The sequence below is a fragment of the Tupaia chinensis genome, unplaced genomic scaffold (assembly GCF_000334495.1).
Source record: "Tupaia chinensis unplaced genomic scaffold, TupChi_1.0 Scaffold000113_1, whole genome shotgun sequence".
NCBI classification, from domain to species: domain Eukaryota; kingdom Metazoa; phylum Chordata; class Mammalia; order Scandentia; family Tupaiidae; genus Tupaia; species Tupaia belangeri.
In genome coordinates this window covers 4,873,297-4,896,956 of record NW_006159577.1, presented here as the reverse complement: position 1 = coordinate 4,896,956, position 23,660 = coordinate 4,873,297, and the positions used below count along the sequence as shown (strand labels likewise).

The window sequence follows — 23,660 nt, the reverse complement described above, 5'->3', positions numbered from 1 at the left end:
TCTTCCTTCAACTGCAGACAGTGTCCCGATGATGCATGGGGTTTTCAGGTTTATTTTAGACCTCAGCTGGCTGCTTTGGCCATGGCTGAACAATGCCACTGTCCTTTCTGTGCATTTTTCTCTGCAGGGTTTGAAGAAACCTAATTGCACAGGCCCCTCTGTGCCCCTACCCCCCGTGCCCTGGAATTTGCAGCCACAGCATCGATTAGAATGGGGGTCTGGTTTCCTGGAATGTGCAAGGTCTTGCTTCTGTTTCAGCTGCCACCATGCCCTAGACCAGCACTGGGTTGACTCTGGGTTGCAGCCATAGCTGACAAACTTCCTTAGAATGTACTGGAGTGGGGCGAAACAGAATGTGGCCACTCAAACTGAAAACATAGAGACAGTGAGTCTTGCGGGGCATTTTTGCTGCATTCACTGGGTTGTGCTTTTCTGTCTCCCCCAGGCAGCCCCTCTTGCAAACAGGAAGCCCCATCTTCTTTGCACTTTATGTCTCGTTAGCTATTACATTGATTTCCCTGCTGACCCTCAGAGAGAAAGCAGTCCAGGTTTACTGGAAGGAGAGGGGCACTCCATGTTTCTGTGCAGTTCGCTGCTCCTTGAAATGCAACCTACCTGCCTCTCTTTCGCCCCACTCTTTCTCCCCTTGTGCTTTTCATGGTCATTCTCAGTTCAGCAAGAAACTTCACAAAGGGAGCTTTTCTTAGGGAAAAGTCATCCCCCTTTCCCTCCCTTAATGTGGACCAGCATCTCTCTCTAGCTGCACAGTATCAGGTTAGTTAACTGCCTGCCTCCTGGTCCTGTCTCACGTGCCTACCTACACCTTGGACAGGTGTTCCACTCCGGGTGCAGGTGCCTGTGTTTGGCCAGTATGTTGGAGCCCAAATTCCAATCCTGATTAGAAGTCTTGAGGTGGGGACCCAGCATTCAGCATAAAGATGGATATTCCAGGTTCTCTCTTTCTATCACCCCAGTGACTGGCCAGGTGCAGGCACTAGGTGTCAGGTGACTTGAGCCTGCCCCTTCACATTCTGTCCTGGGTTTGGTCTCTCCAGTTGGACTCCCGTCCCAACAGAAGTCAATGGGGACCCAAAGGTCTGCTTGGGCAGAATTGAGCTGAGGAAATAGGAGGAGGCTAGAGGGCCAGCCGAGCTTTGGATCTAGCTCTGGTGGTAAAGGTGCTGGACTGTGTGGAGTGGACAGATGAGAATGGGCCCTGAGCACCTGCACGTGAGGAAACTAGAGTGTCATTCCCTCCTGGGGCGGGGGGGTTTCCTTCTAAATTTGAGCCTGGATTTATTTATCTAGCAAGTAGCCTATTTGTAGTTACTTTTGAAAAGAATTATTTGCTTAATTCAATTTGTTGTTGTTGTCGTTATTACTATTATTATTATTTTAAATTTAACCAGAGAAACAGAGAGAAAGCAAGCTGCCAGGTCTGGGACTTGAACCGCGGTCAGCCAGGGAGTCCAGCACCTTAACCACCATGCCACCTGCTGGCCCCCACTTTTTTATTTTTAAGTTTCTTTTCTTTCTTTCATGTATAAACAAGAAAGAGGAAACAGAGAGAGAGAGACAGACCGACAGACAGACAGCAGCCCTAGTAGGATCCTGACCCCATGATCTAACCCGCCCCCTCCCCCCAGCCTCTGCCAGTCTGAATCATGGGCACATGAGTGCCCAGTGTGTTCAGGAAACTCTACTGATGTGAACCGGAACCTTCCCATGTGGGTTAGCCTCACAGAGGTTAGGTTACTGCTGCATGTCATCAGCCCCCTTAATTACTTTCAATTTAGCCATACTAGGGACTGAAAGGAATACCTGAGAAATGTGAGGTGTTGCCCTCAGATCAATGAAGCACCAGGAGGTTGGCCTCCAGCTACACTCCCATGGCAGCAAACTCTGGTGGGCCATTGCATTCTGGACCGAGGGCAGCTGCTGACACCTGGAGGCTGGAACGCACATGGGGAACTTCAGTGGGGGTGTTGCGCTACGGGAATGGCTGCTGATAGCTATCTAGCTATTGAACAGTGTGTCTTAGACTCCTTAATAAACTGAACCATTCCCGAAGATCCTTCCAGGTTTTCCCCTCTCCCCCACCCCTCCCGCCCTGCTAAGGAACTGCTGTATTTGCCTTCTCTGTTTACAGTTTCTGGCTGGTGTCTAGCACCCTTGCCAATTAGAGAGTGGCTCCCAATGAGAAAGTGGCTCAGTGTCTAAGGAAACCAAGGGGAATTTCCCCAGGCTCCCAGGTGGGATTTTCAGCCGATGCAGTGGAACCTCAGCAGGCAATCTCATGGGGTAGTGGCTTCTCATAGTCCTTACATGGTCAGGAGGTGGCTTCTTGGGACTTCACGTGCAAATGGTGACATGCCTTCTGTTGACCATCATGTCTAACCTCAGCACAATGCATTTGTGTCCTGGCCTCCCTATAGGTGGCGGCTGTGGTCGCTCTTGAAGACTCTTGGGTTCAGCTGGATTAAGGCAGCACCTCAAATAGCTCCTGAGCAGCAAGAGACACTCTTCGACACTTAATCTGGATTTCGGGTTTGAAGAAAATAAATTTGAACTTGTGCAGGCAGGGCAGGCTCCATGGACAAGAGCCGGTGTAATCACCCTGCGCCCTGTGTCTATAAGGGTCCCTCACCTGTTTACTACACTACTGTTTCTGTCTTGAGATTATTAGTCATTTTGGAACAAGGGGCCCTAAATTTTCATTTGGCGCTGGGCTCTGCAAGTTATGTACCCAGTCCTGAATGTAGGACAGTGCATTAAAATGCCAGCGATTTGATCAATCTGCTCTTGCAACTGATTTGAATTTTGGGAACATGCTGTTCCTTGTGAATAAAGGAGGATTCATTTCTTTTCCCTGGAATACACTGAGTTCTGTTTTCCAAATTAGCCCTACTTATCAACTGAGCTGAGAAATTAGAAGCGGGATTGTTCTTGCTATAAGAAAAGGTTGGGTTGTTAATCCTGCCTCCTGGCCTCGATCTCTCAGGCTGGAAAGTGTGAAACTTGTTCTGATGCACTGGGCTGGAGGCTGGCTGAAAGGATGAGACTGGAAGGGAGGTGGCAGATATAGAGCAGAAGCTCCAGCTTGGAGCCAGGCAAGTGGAATTAACCTCCAGGCCCTGCTATTCACCTGCTATGAGGCTTTGAGCAACATGCTTTACTTCTATTCTGCTTTTCCATCTTCCTATAGGTTGGGGAAAAGATCCACCCTGAGGGCTTGCAGGAATAATTAGAGATAACATCGGTGCCTTGCAGTATGCTTGACCCTTAGTAGATGCTCAATAAATAAGTACTACTATGATTCTTATTGGTGTTATTATTTTATTGCCAATATTGAAGGTTTGGAGGGATTTGACTGCTGTAGGGGAGCAGAAAAATATATTTGAGGTGGGAAAGACAATAGGTGTGAATGCAGTAGGATGGGACAGAATGTATGTGGTATTTGGGGGCTGGAGGAGAGGTTTGTGTGATAAGGAGTCCTGGAATATAGTTAGAGAGCCAGAGCCACACAATGGAGGGCATCCATCGTGGGTCAGGCAGGAGATGGGGACCCTGCAGAGTGTTCACGCACCATAAAATGGCATTGGCAGTTTGAAGGAGACAATGAAAACAGAGGCCAGATCCACTTGAATTAAAATGTGCAATTGAAGTAGGATTCTTAGAACTTTCTGAATCATGAGATAAGCCATTTGGAGGCACTGAAATGTACCTGGAAAAGACATAGAGACCCAGCACTGGGCTTTAAACTGGGAGGTGATAATCCAGGAGACCTTAGCCTCGAGGGCAGGGTGAGATTTAGTACCATATTATCAGATTTAGGATTCCCTACCACTGGGAAATAGGTAGCATTATCTCCATGAAGGAGAGCCTAAGGGGCCAGCAGGTGGCATGGCAGCTAAGGCGCCAGACTTCCACATGGCCAACTGTGGTCTGAGTCCCGGACCTGGTGGCTTGAGAATCACGCCAAGCACATGTGCATGTATGCCCAAAATTCTAGGAGAATGAAGGAGAAGGGATTATGGTGTGGTCATCCCTGCTGGAGGTGATTTCTCACTTTCCCTCTCATTATCTGTCTCTCCTCTCCGGGCAAGGGCATGCACGCTATGGCAAAAACCTTAAAAAAGAGGAGGGCGGCAGGTGACATGGTTAAAGCACTGGACTCCCACAAGGCTGGCTATGGTCCAAGTCCTGGACCTGGTGGCTTGCTTTCTCACTTTCCCTCTCTCTCTTTCTTTCTGTCTCTGGAGAGCACACAAGCCCTATAGCAAACTAAAAATTAATAATGATAAATAAAATTAAATAAATAATTCTTTAAAAAGAAAAAAAGAAAGTGAGCCTGAGGCTTGAAAAAGGACCACCACTGCCTGAAGTCATATAGCAGTAAGGGGCTGAGTCCGGGTCTGGCTCTGAAGGCACTGTGCCCTTAATTAGGAGTTTGTGACCTTTCCAAGCTCAGCTGACCCCACTGGAAATGGACTGGAGTTCAACTCAGAATTTCTGTTCATCCCTGGTGTCCCGAGGTTGTGAGCTAGAGCAACCGTGCTAGGGCAAGAGAGGGCAGGCAGCTCTTGCAGGGACAGAGAACAAGGGACAGGGACAGAATAGGAGCAGAACATCTGGAGTCTGTTACTGCGATGACCAGGACAAACTTGAAAAAGTGAACAAACAGCACAGATATCACAAAAATCCAGAAAATAATGGTGCTATGAACCGCCAGATACACCTTCACCGTTAAAATACTTCCCCCCATGTATTTTCACTGTGGACTCTGGACACTTCTTCTTGTGACAATGATTTTATACTATTTCCTATGGGAGAAATAGAATTATTTATTGACATTATTATTATCTGTATTACTGTTATTGTTAATTCAGTCTAGCATATTTCTTCACTACTCCCAGGCTCACTGTCCTCTGTACGACTTCGGACCTGGTCTGTGGAAGTGTCCTGGGAGGGCCGGCAGGTGGTGTGGTGAAGGCACTGGACTTCCACCTGACTAACCACGGTTTGCTTTCTCACTTTCCCTCTCTCTCTCGTGAGCATACATGCCCAGTAGCAAATTAAAAATAATAATAATAAATAATTCTTTATTTATGTCCTTATAACATAGTAGGTAATTGAAAAAAATAGTAATCCTTTGATTTCATTGTCCAGTAGTCACACTTACGAATGGGATATGGCATTGGGTGCCACACGACCTTTTGAATCTTGTACTCATATTGGACACTGCCACCCTTGTTTCCATTTCAACCCTGATATTTGTACAGTACTTCCCTTTTTTCACAGTAATTGCCAGAAATCCAACAAAGATAGGGAACCATCAGCAGAAATATAGTGCGATCTGATTTTGAAATGGAGCTACATAGAGCTAGCTTACAAGGTGTCCAGCAGAAACTCTCTCTGTGCTTCCTCTGAAACATGGAACGTCCTGTGAATTTGCTGTGGACCTCTGGGAGGCTTTGGTGCAGACCTTGAGAACATGGCATTAGTACATAAGGACTTGCTTCTTTCTTCCTACTGCCTTAGATCTAATCTTTACCTGACATTTTTGCCTTGAAGACCCACAGGAGGCATAGTGGTGAAGGTGCTGGACTCCTACTTGTTCTTGTGACAATGATTTTATACTATTTCCTATGGGAGAAATAGAATTATTTATTGACATTATTATTATCTGTATTACTGTTATTGTTAATTCAGTCTAGCATATTTCTTCACTACTCCCAGGCTCACTGTCCTCTGTACGACTTCGGACCTGGTCTGTGGAAGTGTCCTGGGAGGGCCGGCAGGTGGTGTGGTGAAGGCACTGGACTTCCACCTGACTAACCACGGTTTGCTTTCTCACTTTCCCTCTCTCTCTCGTGAGCATACATGCCCAGTAGCAAATTAAAAATAATAATAATAAATAATTCTTTATTTATGTCCTTATAACATAGTAGGTAATTGAAAAAAATAGTAATCCTTTGATTTCATTGTCCAGTAGTCACACTTACGAATGGGATATGGCATTGGGTGCCACACGACCTTTTGAATCTTGTACTCATATTGGACACTGCCACCCTTGTTTCCATTTCAACCCTGATATTTGTACAGTACTTCCCTTTTTTCACAGTAATTGCCAGAAATCCAACAAAGATAGGGAACCATCAGCAGAAATATAGTGCGATCTGATTTTGAAATGGAGCTACATAGAGCTAGCTTACAAGGTGTCCAGCAGAAACTCTCTCTGTGCTTCCTCTGAAACATGGAACGTCCTGTGAATTTGCTGTGGACCTCTGGGAGGCTTTGGTGCAGACCTTGAGAACATGGCATTAGTACATAAGGACTTGCTTCTTTCTTCCTACTGCCTTAGATCTAATCTTTACCTGACATTTTTGCCTTGAAGACCCACAGGAGGCATAGTGGTGAAGGTGCTGGACTCCTACTTGGCTGACTGTGGTTTGAATTCTAGACCTGGCAGCTTGAAAATCTCGCTGGGCATGTGTATGTGCGCGCCCAAGATGCCAGGAGAATGGAGAAGGAATTGCAGTGTGGCTATCCTACCTGGGGAGTATTTCTTACTTTCCCTCTCTCTGTCTTTCTCCAGTGAGTGTATGTGCCCTACGGTAAAAAATTTAAAAAAAAATGATGAAAGACACATATGTTTTGATGTATTTAAAGCACATACCCAGCTGTGTGCTTCTTTATTTCTTTCTTTGTTCAAGGGAGGGAGGCAGAGACACACACACACGAGCACCCCCATCGGAGTCCTCACACTGTGAGCCACCCTTAGCTTTAGCCAGCCAGGATTGTGGCCACTTGAGCGCTCAGTGTGTTCAGAAAGGTCTCTGGATACCAACCTGGAACCTTCCAAACTGGCTCAGCTTCACGGAGTGCTGTTCACTTCTGCATCTCCATCTGGCCCTCTCCACCTATACTTTCAAGAGAAATGCAGATTGAAAAAAGAAATCTCTGATTCATACACATTGTAATTTTCATTTTCGCTGCAATAGATTTTTTTTCAGTGTGATAATGGATGTCAGGTACTTAAGGTCTTCTTTTCAGTAAACCAGATAATAGAGCGCTATTATCCAAACCTGTCAACACTGTCTATGTTTCCCTTCCTACTTGAAGTGAGTTGTTGAAAATAGTTAAGTATTATCTGTGGAACTCCAGGGGTGATGGATTCTAAGGAAGCAGCATTGATGAAGTGTGTGCTTGACCACTAGTTTATACAGAGGAAAGATGAGTCATTAATTCATTAATTTTCTTGGGATTGAGTCCAGGCAGTTTTAAAACTCATAAAGGTATTGGAAATATTGGCTACTTTTACTGGGCCATTTGTTGTATTAAAAATCAGTAATAATAAATATTTACTAGGTAGAGGTAAAGATCTCTGTAATTTATTGTGTCATCCTTCTCTAATCCTAGTTATTCACAATTTTTCTGTTTAAAAATGAAGTCACAGAGTAGAAGTCATATAATTTTTCTTCATGAGAATGATTTTGGATCCTTTAGTTCTTTGCTTTCCACATAAGTTTTAAAAATAGTTGATCAGGGTCAGCAGGTGGCATGGTGGTTAAGGTGCCGAACTCCTACATGGTCGACATGGTTCAAGTCCTGGACCCGATGGCTTGAAACTCACACTGGGTGCGTGTGCATGCGTGGCCAAAATCTGGAGGGGAGAATGGAGGAGAAGGGATTGTAGTGTGGCCATCCCCCCTGGGGGCGATTTTCCCATTTTCTCTCTGTCTCTTTGTTGAGCACATGTGCTCTATATAAAAAAATCTCTCATGACAAAAACAGATAGATTATTAATTTCTATAAGAACTTGTGCTGGGATTTTTTCATTGACAGTATGTTTATAGATCAATTTGGGGAGAACTGATAGCTTAACCGTAGTGAGTGTACTGATCCACAGTGAGTGTACTGATCCATAGTGAGTGTACTGATCCACAGTGAGTGTGGTATATCACTCCATTTATTTAGGTCTTTAACTGTTTTGGTGGTATTTCATAGCTTTCAGCGTACAGGTCTTACACATATTTTAAAAAATACTCCTCTAATTATTTAATATTTTTGATACTGTTATAGTTGCTATTTAAAATATTTTGATTCTGGCTTCTTTTTTGGCCTGAACCACCATCTTCCAGTAATTTGCAAAAATGACAAACATAAAGAGAGACAAAAAGTACCTAATTTATGTCCTGTAGACCTTTTAGAAAACATGGAATAATTCTATTGTAGACATCAAAAGAATGGGTACTATTCTAAAAGGGATGCCCCATACCTGCCCCCTGGCAAAACTAGAAGTCTAAGATAATACCCAGCATGCAGTTGGCTTTGTTGTAAACAGACATGTTTCTTGCCTAGAGAATTAATGTGCATATTAAGCACTCAAAGAGCAGAGATAGCTTCCTGAAACTTATGAAGAAATGTGATCAGAAAAAAAAAAAAAAGAAAGCCTAAGAAAAGGGTACCTGGATTCAACTGAGTCCCACAGTCTGGTCCACCCAGTGAACTACTTTGTGAGAACTGGTGGCAAGGAGCCCAAGCTACAACAACCTGCTCCCTATGAATTCACGGCATAATAGTTGTTAAAAAACAAATAAAAAGAACTCTGGCATGTATAGAAATGTGATCAGAAAAAAAAAAAAAAGAAAGCCTAAGAAAAGGGTACCTGGATTCAACTGAGTCCCACAGTCTGGTCCACCCAGTGAACTACTTTGTGAGAACTGGTGGCAAGGAGCCCAAGCTACAACAACCTGCTCCCTATGAATTCACGGCATAATAGTTGTTAAAAAACAAATAAAAAGAGCTCTGGCATGTATAAATGATTTTTGTTTTTTTTTGAGAGGTTTTTGCTATAGGGCGCGTGCACTCACCAGAAAGACAGAGAGAGAGACAGGGGGACAGAAAGCAAGAAATCACTCCCCAAGGCAGATGGTCACGCTGCAATCCCTTCTCCTCCATTCTCATCTCGGCAACTTGGGCATGCCACGCACATGTGCTCGGTGTGAGTTTAAGCTACTGGGTCTGGGACTCGAACCGCAGTCGATTACATGGGAGTCCAGCGACATAGCCATTATGTTAACTGCTAGTCCCTTTTTCTTAATTGAATAGAATTGTGGTTAACTCTCTGCCATGCAAATTTTAATTAGGGACCTACTTCATTTTGTAATGTCTTTTTTCAAATTTAGTGTTTTTGGGGAGCCAGCAGTTAGCATGGTGGTTGAGGTGGTGGACTCCCACATTGCCAACCGTGGTTTGAGTCTCAGACCTGGTAGTTTGCTTTCTCTTTCCTTTTTTGTCACTCTCAGGTCAAATAATAAAGAATAATAATAACAAATACAATTAAATAAATAAATAAGTATTAAAAAACCATGCCATGGCTCAGTGAAGCATTTCATAAACAGTAGCTTATAAAATGAGCACAGAAGACACAGTGAGTGTGCTATGCGGTGGATAAGAGGCTAAAGGCTCAGAGGCATTGAGTGTTATATCCAAGACCACACCGTGCTGTGTCACACTCTGACCCACCTGAGACCAGACCCTGTGCTCAGCATTCTCCCTTGGCTGAGTGACCTGGACAACTTGCCCTGTCCCTCCGCATGCGTCAGCTAGTGCATTGTAGTGCGAGTGGCAGAGCCAGCCTGGGCTCATCTATGGGAATCTCCATCTGGACTGACCCCTCTGAAAGGGAGACAGTTGACCAGCAGTTGAGATCAGAGCACACGGGGCCAGCCAGGATTTCTATAGCCCAGGAGGCAGCAGCAGCTCTCTCTAGATTGATGGATAAGCCTTTTAAATGGAACAGAAATCAAATACTGAGCCAGGCTACTTTTAGAGACACTTGCACTCCTCATTGTGAAGCTATATGTGGAGAGGCTGAATATTTCTTTGGGTTGACGTTTTGTCATCTGTGCACAAGTAGTCAATGTTCAATTCTGCTCCATTCTGTTCTCCTGTTGACACTAGTTTGCCAAGTGAAGGGAATGAAGTCGGTAGTTGCCTTACACTAGTTTGCCAAGTGAAGGGAATGAAGTCTGTTGTTGCCTTTTTTTGAGAGAGAGAATTTTGCTATAGGGCATGTGTGATTGCTGGAGAGACAGAGAGAAAGAGAGAAATTCCCCCCCCGCCCCCCCGGTGGGGAGATGGCCATGCTGCATTCCCTTCTCCTTGCTGCCAGGTCCGGGACTCGAACTGCAGTCAACTACGTGGGAGTCCAGCAATGTAACCATTATGCCATCTACTGGTCCCAGTGGTTGCCTTTTCATCTGAGCTGCACAGTTAAGGCTCGTCAGTTGGGCTTTTCTATGTGCTGTCTACTCCTTGCTCCTCACTTGGAGAGTCATCTGCAGAATTTGCCCATTCTCAAACATCACATGCTGTAGCATGGCAGGGTGAGGTGGAGAGCCAGGGGACAGACTGTAGAAGTTGGAGCTGGAATAGACTGCACTCATCTAGAGGCAGTTGGCTCCCTTTTACAGGTGGAGAAGTGGAGGCCATCAGGGGACCAAGAGTGGGACTTGAGCCTTCTAGTGCCCAGGCTAGATCCTTCCTGATCGCCCATGTGCTTTCAGACAACCGTGGGGCAGACTCTGGAACCTCTTCTCCAGCTGGTGCGAGAAAGCAACTGCTTCTCCTTTTAGCTGGGAAAACCCATGTTTATTTTCACCCCTGATGAATTCTCCCATGCCAATTTGGGAAGCCAGAAAGAGGAAGCGAGGTTACGATCCTTAGTGGCAAGACTAATAATCTTCCTTCTTCTGAGTGGCTCAGAAACACCACGTTCTCTCCAGGGTTGCTGGCCTTGTCAGAGTTAAACCTCCTCTTGGCCTTTCCCCAGGAAGCTGGCCAGAGGAAGCCCAGCTGCATTTGTTTACAGCTGTCTCTGGGTGATGTTCACCAGGCTCTGTGTTTGGAAGGAACGTTTCCACCCCCTTATTTACATCTCCTGTTGGAGAGCTCGGGGAGACATACCAGTTACTCATAACTACCTGGAAACCTGGGAGGGCAGCGGATGTGAACCGTTCCAGCCCTGAAGTGGGAAAGTTGTGGATTTGGTGAAACTAGCCTTAGGAGGGCTTGCCGATTTTCCTGTTATAACCTCTATTAGGGTCTATGGAGAAGTCACTTAAAGTTTGTGAGCCTCCATTTCCCCAAATAAAATATGGGAAAAGTACCTGATTTTCCTGTTCCACAGGAAGGTAGACGAAAAATGAAAACAAAGTAGCACATGAAAGAGTTTCGGAAGCAAAAATGGCAAAACGATGCCATCATGAACGTGTCAGATTATTTTCCCTAGTCTTTCTCTGCACCTTAGAAAATCAGGCTATGCAAAAAGAGATGAACTTCCAACTTTGAAAGAAAAGCAGCTTGGTGCTCCGGAGCTCGAACAGAGAGGGGCCCTTTGTTTATAGATGTTTTCTCACTTGCAAGAGGGAAAGCTTGGCTGGCTGGTCCCCAAGATGTTACTGTGCCCAGTGCTACCCAGCTGGGTTTCTGTGTTCCTCAGTGGCACAGCAAGGCAGGAACAGAGCGAACGGTCCAAAGATGCTCTGGTGCTGCTGGGGAGCCCATGGATGTTCAGCTGTGATGGGTCACGAGGGCTTTGGCTGACGCCTATAGCCTAAGGAATGGTTGACTCCCTCACAGAAGTGTGTGTCTAAGTGTATGAGAATATGTGCATGTGTCTGGGTGCCCCTGCTCAAGTGCGAAGAGATAGGGTACCCCAAAGGGAAGGGCTGTGGATTGAGAAAGCACAGATAAAAGCAGGGGTCAGGCAGACCCAGCATCTCTACTGGAGGACGCTGCGTCCCGGAGCTAGTCTGTGCTTTCTTTTATAGGGAGGCAAAGCCTCGTGCCTCAACTGGGGAGCACCTCGTGGTTCTGAACAAGCCTCTCCTCGCCTTCTCTGTCTGGCACTCTGGTTTCTTCTATCTGTAAAGCCTGGCAGTAGATTATGTCTTTGTTTAGCGCTTTCCCATGCCCTGCGGCGATAGTGCAAAACTGTACCTAAGGCGTTCCTTGCACCTGGGAGTATGAGTGTGTATATGTGGTTGAACATCCATGAGTGTGTGTCTGTATGTGAGTCAGAGTCTATGCGTGAGTTTGTTTGTATGAGTGTGTGTGAGTATATGAATGTGTTTATGTGTGTATGTTCATGAGTGTGATGGCATGTGTAAATGTGTGTGCAGACCTGTGTGTTTGTGTAGCAGGTAGACAGGCAGGCCTTTTGGTAAATGGGGCAGGTTTGCAAGTACACTGTGTAGACTCTGCTGAAGGAGCTGTAATGGGGATCGGAAGGTGAGGAGAGCAGACCAGTGTCTTTCCATCTGACTGTCGGCATAGACCATCTGTTATGAAGAAACAGATTTCTTTTCATCACAGATGAATACTTCTATAAAATATGCTAAAATGAATCACTACCAAAATGCAATTTTAAGAAAGACACAAGGGACCAGCAGTTAGTGTAATGGCTATGTCGCTGGACTCCCATGTAGTCAACCGTGATTTGAGTCCCGGACCTGGTGGCTTAAACTCACACTGGGTGCATGTGCATGCGTGCCCAAGATCCCGAGAGGAGAATGGAGGAGAAGGGATTGTGGTGTGGCCATGCCCCCTGGGTGGTTATTTCGCACTTTCTGTCTTTCTTGTCTCTCTCTCTCTGTCTTTCTGGTGAGCACACGTGCCCTGTAGCAAAAAAAACCTCTCGATGAGCACACGTGCCCTGTAGCAAAAAAAAACCTCTTGAAAAAAATTAATAATAATACTAAAAATAAAATAAAAAGAAAGACACAAAATGTAAGTCCTAACTTTAAGTTTTTGATGCTACAGGCATAAGATTGCTCTGTGAAATTGCTTCTTGTCAGTTTGTACACAGCAACTGGCAGAGCAGCTATGAACGATTAAGGCATGGTAGAAAACCACCCTGGGGCCTGGCAGTGGCCTTAGCTTGCCTTGGGGTATCAGTGGGAACGACAGAGGCTGCACCTGTACCTTCATGTTTTCTTGGAATAGTATTGAATCTGCACATCTGATGGGCCTCTCAAAAATCCTAAAAGTCAGCATTAGCCACCCCCTTGGTTCTGGCATTGTGCTGAGGAGAGTTGCTTTTCTGTGGTGCTGGGAAGTCGGGGAGGGAATCTGGCAGAAGGCGACACCATGTCAAAGTGACCATCTGGTGGCCAACTTTTTGGAATAACTGGTCAAGGCTGAGGTATTAGCTGGTGGCTCAGGCTCACCGTTTTTTCTGGTGACACTATTGAGAAGAAAGAAACTGAGCTAAGAGGTTATCTGTGGTAGAGCTTGCTGCCTCCTCGGAGTGGACATCTCGACAGCCAGGAGGACCTTTGCAAGGGTGCCCATGTTTAGGGTATTGTGCTCACCTCTCCTTCCAAGTTCCAAAGGACTCTGAGCATGCATTTTGCTTCCTCTAACGCATGTCTTTCTCCAGGTAACTGTAGCACAAAGCCTAGTGTCATTAAGTTATCTTTCCTTTGCTTTTGTTTTCAGGGCAAGAAGATCCCAACAGTTTGCGACATAAATACAACTTTATTGCTGATGTGGTGGAGAAGATCGCTCCTGCTGTGGTTCACATTGAATTATTTCGCAAGTAAAGAGGGCCTTCGTTTTTTCTATGACCCCGGAAGCTTTCACCTAAAATATCATTATTAGCAAAATATCAGTGCTATTTGCTTTTGTTGTTTTGTTTTTCTATTTGCTATAGGGTGCATGTGTTTGCCGCAGAGAGAGAGAAAGAGAAAGGGGAAGGGGAAAGTAAGAAATCACCCCTCCATGGGAGATGGCCATACTGTACTCCCCTTCTCCTCCATTGTTCTCTTGGAATTTGGGGCACACTCACACCTGGCAGCATATTTTTCAAGCTAACAGGCCCATTGGCCATGTAATATCCAGTTGCCTTAAACACTGCACCACCAAGTGACCCCAGGGCTAATGTTGAGACACTGAACATATTCCTACATTAAGATAAGCATTTCTCCCTTAGGAGGAATTTTCCCACTTGACTAGTTAAATCTACCATTCAGTCTTGACCATTCTAGATCTTTTAAGAACCATTACCTCTGAAGATACTCCCTAAGAGTATTTTCTTGGTGGGATTCTTTGATGCAGGTGAAAACTGGCCTAACGTTCAGGTTGTTTATGTTAAACTCAATATGTAAAGTTAACAGTTGCTCGGTGTGTGTTGCTATTGCAAAACCAACTAGCCAATGTATTAAAATGTTCATTTAAAGGTGTTTCAGACTTAACCATGTACGCCTTTGGGTTTCAGGCTTCCTTTTTCTAAGAGGGAGGTACCAGTGGCTAGTGGATCCGGGTTCATCGTGTCAGAAGATGGACTGATTGTAACAAATGCCCATGTGGTGACCAACAAGCACCGGGTCAAAGTAGAACTAAAGAATGGTGCCACCTATGAAGCGAAAATCAAGGATGTGGATGAAAAGGCAGACATTGCTCTTATCAAAATTGACCACCAGGTGAGCAGTCTTCCGGTGCCGAGTATGTCCCCTGCCATGTGGAACCACGTTAGTGGATGCTCTGAACAAAACCTTGGCAAAATCTGCCAAGGCACCAGAGGTCTCTGATTTCCCCATATTTATAGGGATAATACTGGAGCTAGTCTGAGCCAGTCAAATCTGGACCCAGGGAGCAGTGTGGGGAAGATGATGAATGTAGCCTGTGGGGTTGACGGTGGGGCTCAGGGAAGAGAGTTTGTAAAGTGGTGTCTTTTTATTATTTTTTTAAGAATCACTTTATTTATTTATTAACTTATTATTATTTTTAATTTGACCAGAGAGTCAGAGAGAGAGAGAGAGAGAGAGAGAGAGAGAGAGAGAGAGAGGAAGTAAACCACCAGGTCTGGGACTTGAACCATAGTCAACCACATGGAGTCTAGCACCTTAACCATGTGCCACCTGCCAACCTCTAAAATATATATATCATGTTTTAAAAACATAAGCCATATCTTAAATGGTTATAATAAAAGCAAGAGATTTGTAAAGAAATTAAGTAAGCAGTAAAATTTGAGTACCTCTCACATTCTTGATACAGAAGCAACTGTTAGGGATTTTTGTTTATCTTCCAAACTTATGTCAGGAGTTCATATTGTACATAGAATTTACTGGGGTTTAGACAAGTTGTCATTAACATGTGAATAACTGCTTTGAAAAGAAATGAAGTCCTAAATTTGGAATTCTGCAGGGATGTCTTGAATTAAAACAAAGAATGGATTTCTATTTTTTAACATTTTTAAAAATAATTATTTTACTTAACTTTATTTATTTATTAATTTGACCAGAGAGCAACAGAGTGAGAGAAAGAGAGAGAGGGAATGTGAGAAAGCAAGCCACCAGGTCTGGGACTCGAACTGCAGTCGGCTATGTGGGAGTCTAGTGCCCTTAACCACCATACCACCTGCTGGCCCCAAAACAAAATGAATGGATTTCTTACTTACAAAACTTCTCAGAGCTTTTAATATGCTCAGTACCTATGGCTCACCTAAAAAAGATTGCTGGGGACCAGCAGATGGCAAAATCGCTATGTTGCTGAACTTCCACGGAGTCGACTGCGGTTCGAGTCCTGGACTTGGTGGCTTAAACTCACGCCGGGTGTGTATACGTGTGTGCCCTAGATCCCGAGGGGAGAATCTCCCTAGGGGTAGATTTCTTGCTTTCTATCTCTGTCTCTCTCTGTCTTTCTGGCAAGTGCACGCTCCCTATTGTAAAAACCTCTCCAAAAAAAATATTGCCCAAATTATAATTATCTCAATATACAACTTGGGGGCTGGGGCTGAGACATAGCTCAGTTAGGGTAATGCTATATTTAAAAATGCCTTCTAACTTAAATATTTTTCTTTTTTTTTATATATATTTTTATTTACATTCATTCAGTGTACATCATTACAGCATACAAAATGAGATTTTCCATCCAGAGTACACTGCATATTGTCTCAATCAGGCACATCAACATACATGTCATTGTCAACAAATAATTTTCCATTTCTTGTTTCCTGTATGTTTTGCTTTTTTTCTCCATGCTTGATTCCCTATCTTTTACCCTCTGCCATCTCCCACTCTCCTCCCACACTGTCTCTGGTATCTATGTTTGCTTTCTATACTGTTTTCCCCCCACATTTTATTGAGTTACTAACGATCTTAATTAATCTAAATATTTTCATAGCAAAAACAGCTGATATATACATTTCCATGAACACAAGTCTAACTTTAGGCATCCTATAAAGTAGCACCTAGCTGGGGCTATATATCTTACTGTAATCATCAAATAGATATTTTTTTTTTCTGAAACTTTTTTTAACTTAATTTACATTAGCATCATCACAGCATACAAAATGTGATTTCCCATCCAGAATATACTGCATAGTGACTTAATCATGCATATTATTCTCAAAAATTTTCCATTTCTAGTTTCTAGATTTTTTTACCCCTCTTTCTGACCCCCTGTCCTTTCCCACCCTCTTCTCACACTATCTCTGGAGTCTACAATTGTCTTCCATTCCTTTCCCACCCACATTGTATTGATCAGACAGTTTCTTAAATAATCTATCTACTTTCAATAGCAAGTTCACTTGATATTATTAAGAAAACCAGTTTTAACTTAAAGAAATGCTAAGGAACTTTGCTTAAAGCCAAGAAACAGGTTAGGATTCTGTTAAAATGGTAGGTGCATGAACCTATCACTCTCATGTACTTTATCTTCTGTTTTGGTTCCATTTTCCAGATTAAATTCTGGGATATAATATTCAACTCCAGACTTGATTAAGTTGGCCACTTTCTTAGTTTTTGAACTCTTACTTCTGTGTGTCTGTATTTAATTTTCCTGATACAGCACACTCTTGAGAACTACTTGGAGATCTGGTCTGGTGCTGGTAAATTCTTTCAGGTTTTGTTTATCTGAGAATGTTCTTTTCTTTTCTTCCCACATGAAAGATAATCTTGCCGGATACAGTATTCTTGGCTGAAATTTCTGTTCTCTTAACACTTTGAATATATTTTCCCATTCTTTCCTCGCTCGCATTGTTTGCGATGAGAGGTCTGCTGTTAGCCTGATGGGATGTCCTTTGTAGGTAATTTGATGTTTTTCTCTTGCCAATCTTAGTATCTTGTCTTTGTGGTTTTGGTCAGTCTGGCTATAATGTGTCTTGGAGAAGATCTTCTTAGGTTGCTTCTATTTGGGGTCCTTTGTATTTTCTGGGACTGGATCTTTGAATGCCTCTCTAGGTTTGGAAAGTTTTCTTGCAGGATTTCATGGAATAGATTATCAATGCCCTTATGGGTCTCTTCACTTTCTGGAATGCCAATTATCCATCCGGATGTTTGGACGTTTGATGATATCTAGTACTTTTCGTATATTATTCTCAATTTTTTTGGCCATTTTCTCAGTCTTCGTGGTAGATTTTTCTAGGCCAGCCATTTTCTCTTCTACGTCTGAGATTCTATTTTCTGTATGATCTGGTCTGCTTTTAATACTTTCAAGGGAGATTTTGACTTCCTGTATTATAGACTTCATCTCTAACAGTTCCGTTTGAGTTTTTGTAAAGTGTGTAATTCCTCTTTTAGATCTTGCAAGAATTTCCTCACTTCCTGGAATTCATCAACTTCTTTCTCCTTTCTCTTTAGCAGTTCATTGTCTCTCTTCTCTTCCATCTCAGTTAGCTTCACCATTATGAATGCTCTAAATTCCTTATCAGACATTTCCATGATTTCCATTGAACTGCTTGTGGATGAAGAGATGTTATTCTTTTCCCTTGGAGGAGAGGTATTTTCTTGCTTTCCCATATTTCTTGTGGTCCTGCGGTGATTTCTTCTCATCTGATAGATGGTGTGCTTCTTTCTAATTCTTGAAGTTCAATCTGAATGTTCAGGAGCAAGCAAAAAGAGATAATCTGGAATCTCTTTGCCGTTCTGTCGTGTTCGCTGGTGCAGCAGATTCGATAGATATTGAGGAATATGTTAACCCTAATAGTATTTGAATGTTTAGCTATAGTGCCCTTAGATCTATCTAGAAACACATGAAATGGATATTGAAGAGTGGTGAGATAAGAAAAAAGAAAATGAAAAAGAGAGAGAGAAACAACAACAAAGAAAGAGGAAAAAAGGCAAAATAAAATGAAAAAAATGTAATTATTGTTTTTCTTCTAAAAAAAAAGCACAAAATAGAGGAATCTTCATATGAAGGCTCACCTCTCCTGCCTGGGTAGGAGGACCAGAGGGGATTATTAACAAGAGAAAAGGCGGAGCTGAGAGCAAGAGAAAAACTTTACCTTTAAAAAAAATTGTAAAAAGGAAAAATTACAAAAAAAATGAGAAGACAGAAGCATGGAGAGACAGAGACAGAGACTCAGAGACAGAGATAGAAGGCCAGAGGGCCTCCCTACCACGCTAGCTTGTTTCCTGGAGGCTGAATTATCAGTAGAAAATCTTCATTTCTCTTGTCCCCTGAAATAACTAGTTTGCAGGAGCCATGAGGAATCTTCTTCTCTAACTTAAATACTTTTCTTACAACAATTTTTGTTCTGTTGATTTATCTAGCAATGTCTTTATGCCTGAAACTAAACCTAGTTCTTACTGGATCACTAAATATTTCTACTTAACTGTCCTTTTGTTTATGGAGGTTTAGTTTGCTGTGTGGCAAAGGCAATGAGATTGCATTTTCTGGTTCCTTCATGTCCTTACAAGTGTCTAGACTTCAGGTGGAAGGAAGAATCAGGGTAGGCTGGAACCCTGTTGCTGGCCCAGAAAATGACCATAGATGGCACCAGCAGGGAGAGGTGTCTCTTGTCCGGCTCTCTGCTTACATTACTTTACCTGGCTGTCGACTGTGATGGCATCCGGGCTTTCTGTGCTGGTCCATAGCACAGTAGGCCTCACACTAAGAGTCTGGATTATGGATCTTTTTTTAAAAAAAAACAACACCAGGTTGTTGCCCAGCTCAGGCTCCATCATCGCCAGTCTTTCAGAAGACCACCAACTAACACACTTCCCCACCTTCTCTGATACTCCTTTTCCTTCTCTGTGGCCATCCCAGGTACAGCTCCTGCACTTCCTCAGCCCAGTTCCTCTGCTTGGGTAGATACAGGCTCTGTGCCTGCTGTGGGTAACTGGCCTCACAGCTGCGAGGTCGCAATGGAGTGTTGTTCGATAACAACTTGATTAAGTTTCTGTGGAATTTCTATTATAGTGGCAACTAATCATTCAAAATGTGTTCATTGGTCAAGAAGAGAATTAGGTCAGGCTCTGCTTTCATCTCTGATGTTCTCTTAATCTGCAAGCTAGCTGTTTTATCCCCATTTTATAGAGAAAGAAACAGTGTCCAAGCCCATGGCCATTATTGGAGGGATGGGGCTTGGCCTGGTTTGATGGGGCAGCTTGACCTTAAATAACCCACGAGAAGGCTGGCACGACCGCATTTAGGAACGTGCTGTTAACAAGGTGCCCAGGATGTGGTAGTCTCACCGGAAGGAGGCTGGCCAGAATAGCAGAGCCTGTGGCCACACGCCGGACTGCCCAGCTCCACTGAGCCCTTGGGAGGCAGCCAGCAGTGGGGCCACGGGCTGTCTAAGGCAAGGCGCTGCCTGGATGCTGCCTGAGTTGCCCCCACTGAGTAATTTTGCGTTTGGAATGTGTGGGTGCATTCCGTGCAACGGCTTCTAGCCGGGGGATATTCTTTTCAGATGGTGAGCCAAGAGGGAGGCTGCATCTTTGTGTCATCCCTGGCATGTCTGGGCGAGATGTGAAAGATCTCGGTAGACAAGCCTGCAGAATGTTTCTGCTCTGGTTCTTGCTGTCTGTGGGAGTCTAGCTATGTAGCCAGAAGCATGCTCTTTGACATATTTTAAGCCCCAGAAAAAGGGTGCTAGAAAATTTTAAATTGAACTGATGTGGCTTTTCAAAATGGCATCAGAAATGAAAGGATATTAAATCACAGACATTACACAAAAGGCTGGTTTCCACTGACTAAACTGCTTTTTTTTTTTTTTTTTTTTGCTGATAGTAGTTGGAAGTAGGGAGAGTAAAACCAACTCTTCCAGGATGTTCTCTTTTGTTCCTTTGTTTTGATGATAGGTTATTTGAGGGAAGAGTCTGGCTTATAGTGAGGCTCAGTTTGGAAGGAACCTACCATTTAGGTCAGTGAAAACACAGACTCACCCATCAGCACATGATTTTGTTAAATGTGGAATTGGATGGGGTGCGAGCTTGCTTCATGTTGGGTCATTTGTGAGACAATACAGAATAAGGAACAGATCAGGAAAACTCAGAGAAGGCAGAGCAGAAGCAACAAAAATTGGACCTAAAGAAGGAAATTATTCTAACTGGCACCTCGTCATGTGGCATGATGGCCCAGGCTCCCCGGGCCATTAAACAGTAACCCAGTGAAGCTGTTGTGATTGCCCACCACGTCCATGGAACCAGTGACTAAGCCAGTGGCTCGTTATCTGAATCCGGTTCTTCTCTCACGGTTTCACTTGGAGGGTCCCCAGTCTCTCAGATATTCATTGTCCTTCCTGAATGTGGTATTCTTGATGCTTTTTTTTTTAAAGAAGTTTTTGCCTTAGGATGCACGTGCTCACTGGAGAGAGAGACAGAGACAGTGAGAGGGAATGTGAGAAATCACCTCCTAGGGGATAGCCACGCCACAATCTCTTCCCCTCCATTCTCCTCCCGGGATCTTGAGCACACATGCACACATACCCGATGTTTCAATCCACGGGGTTGGGAACTCGAACTGCGGTTAACCATGTGAGAGTCCAGGGACATAACCACTATGCCATTTGCTGGCTCCATATTCCTGATGATTTTAAGGAAATGGAAGTTACTGTGGACATCTGCTGTCACTGTCTACTTGACATCCACTTCCCTTTTTTGGGAGTTGTATCCAGCATTTCCTTCTCCCTGTTGGACAGCCTTGGTGGGAACATCAGTCATGGTACCTCACTCTGTGGCCAAGGAGTGGAACAAGCAGGTGTTCCTTTGGGAACTGAAGCTGGATGTCACCCAGAGAGAGACCACTATGGGTGAAACTGCTGCGGCCCCTACTGCTGAGGCCCTGGTACTGGCCTGAGCTCCTGTGCTTCCTGAGCCCACTTGGTCTGCTTGCCCCCCCATTCTTGGAGCTCCCCTAATATTTCCAGTGGCTTGAAGATGCTTGGCTTGAAATTGGCAGAGATGTTTCTGGGCTTGTGACCAAAGAACGCTTTTGTTGCTTCTCATTGTCGAACAGACACGTGTGCATTCACTTTGGCTGCTGAGTGTTGAGACCCAGGAAAACTTTTGGGGAGATGGCTCACTGAGCAGCAGCCTCTCCTGGTCTGCAGACCTCTCCCTCTAGCCGCATTCCTGTGCTTCTGTCCTGGGTTTGAAACTCCCCTTTCCCTGGGATCTGCAACCAGGCCAGCAATGGCCTGGAGAGGGAATGCCAGCTGCAGGAAGTAGGGACAGTGTGCATTGTAAACATTTTAATAGAAAGCAGCTTTGAGGGCAGACCAGCTCAGCTTCAGATGCAAACTGTTTTCCAAATGTGTTGAACATGAGCCACTGGCTGTGTATACAGAATATTTTTAACTTTCATCCAATGGCAGTATTTTGTTCATGCAGTCTTTTTTTTTTTTTTTTCTCCTGAGCAGTTCACAGAGAGAAAGGAATGTAGAAAGAGAGCTATGTGGTTTCTTTAGGCCAGAGTACAGGATAGAAATACTAGGGAGGTATTGAAGAAGGAAGGAAGGGAAAGTTACTTTTGTTACAGCTTTTTTTCCAGCTGTGCTGATGGGGAAACTTAGAGAAAAGCATTTTCAGATCCTGTCTGTCCTATTTACAACCCTTTACACATTTCCCACTGTTCTCACAGAAAGATCTCCACTCCTAACCAGGGCCTTGAAGGGATGCCCCTCCCTCTGTGACCTCATCGCCTCCCTCTGCTTCTCACCCGCTCTGCTCAGTCACCCCTCCCCTGAGGTCTTTCCGAGCTTCTCCCTGAGGACTGTGGCCATTTCGTTCACCTGGGGTGTCTCCTCATACATCTGCCTTTCCCGTTCTTCAGCTCTCAGATTCAACTCTGCCTTAGACATCCCGGTGGCCCCTGACCACTGTGTGAGGTGGTCGCCCATGGTCCAGTTCCCTCACCCTGGGTACAGGTACATTTCACTGTTGGTTCTCGGCTTCTTACCTCTCAGCACAGCTGGCATCCGTCGTGCTTATTTGCTCATGGAAGTTTCTCTGTACTGCCGGAGTGTGAGGGTGCCTCTGTCCGATTCCTGCTCAGAAAGGAGCCAGCCTGGGGTTCATGAAGTGGCAGAATAGGGAAGGTGCCAGGGCTGGTGCTCTTACTCTTCTCCCTGGTTTTCCAATGAAGAGATGATCATGCAATGGGCGGATTGCAGCACCCCGACTCCTGGGGTTGGACAGATACCTGACTGTGCTGGGCTACTGCAGGTCTGTGGTCTGTGGTACCTCAAAGCTCTGGTGAGGCAGTGAGGTTTCCTGTGGGTGCTTTTCCTGACGCCAGCAACCAGGTAAATATTTGGAAACAGCCCGTGGTGGCTTGTGAGGTGGTTTTCTTCCTCCCTCCAGGGCCTGTGTAGGCCCCTGGCTCCTTCCGACCAGAAGGCATCCATGGACCTGTTTGAAGTGGCAAGAGAGTGACAGCTCTGGGTGCTGGGCTGCTTCATTTGCCGAGGGTCCTGTTGGAGCGGAAGGACTGTCACCCCTGGTCTCACGAAGTTCAGGAGAAGGTCACTTGAGGTGAGGGGCCTGGGCCTTTCTTGTACAAGTCCTGGGAGCTGCGGCGCAGGCTCCAGGCGTCTCCAGGCCCATCTCAGAAGCTGGCCTAGCACACACTGAATCTGTGAGGAGGGTCCAGGCAGCCCCCGGGGACGAGGCATTGGCCAGGGCTGGGAGTGGCGCGGTGTTCAGTGTGACTCATGTGGGTTCTCCTCAGGCAACCTGATTGTCAGACCACGCTGACTAAGTGGCATGAGCTTGTCCAAAAGTGAATCAGATAACACAGAGCTGATACTTGAATCGTTTCCCATCTTCTGGAGTCTGTCACTCATTCCCGTAAAACAACTGGGAGTCTGGAATGCAGATTGCACTGCCCTAGCTACCCTCTTATTTTGTTTCAGTGTTTTTCCATTTTGGATTCTTTTCCCCTCCTTCCTCTGTACCAGTCTTTTTGTGGTCTTGCTTCATTTTCTCTTAGAACGGAGAGCGCTGCTGTTGCATTTGCAGAGGACACCACCGACCCTGTTGAGGTTATGAGGCTTTTGTTACCGTATTGATTGTTACTCTTTTTAAGGGGGTGGGAATCAATATTTCATCAGGTAAAGTAAATCCAGACAAGGAGGTAGGGGCTGGCTTTATTCCTGTGTGCCAGCCTTGTCCTGAGGCTAAAGGGGACGTGGCTTCGTACGGTTCTATGCAGCGCCTCTGGCATGCAAAACTTGTTCAGTTCCCCAAACGCTCAGAGCTCGAGCCCTTGTGTGTTCTCTGGCTCCGGTTCAAGAACTTAGTCGATTGTTAAGAAATTCTTTGGCTATATTTTTCTCTTAATATGGTACTGCCTTTTTTCACTTTGGCAGTCTCTTTTGAGGGGATTGAATTAAAACTATTACTTATAGATCTGACAGAGCGGTT

At 44.7% G+C, this 23,660-nt stretch overlaps 1 protein-coding gene across 1 annotated transcript in view; it reads left to right on the top strand.

Annotated features, from left to right (window-relative positions):
* The window catches only part of HTRA1 (HtrA serine peptidase 1), a gene marked incomplete at its 5' end in the record, with an annotated part of 70,389 nt that overhangs the window by 16,604 nt on the left and 30,125 nt on the right, over positions 1 to 23,660 (top strand). Inside the window, 2 exon segments of the mRNA XM_014586091.2 lie at positions 13,510 to 13,609; positions 14,288 to 14,492. Of these exon segments, the coding sequence (XP_014441577.1) occupies positions 13,510 to 13,609; positions 14,288 to 14,492 (305 nt within the window).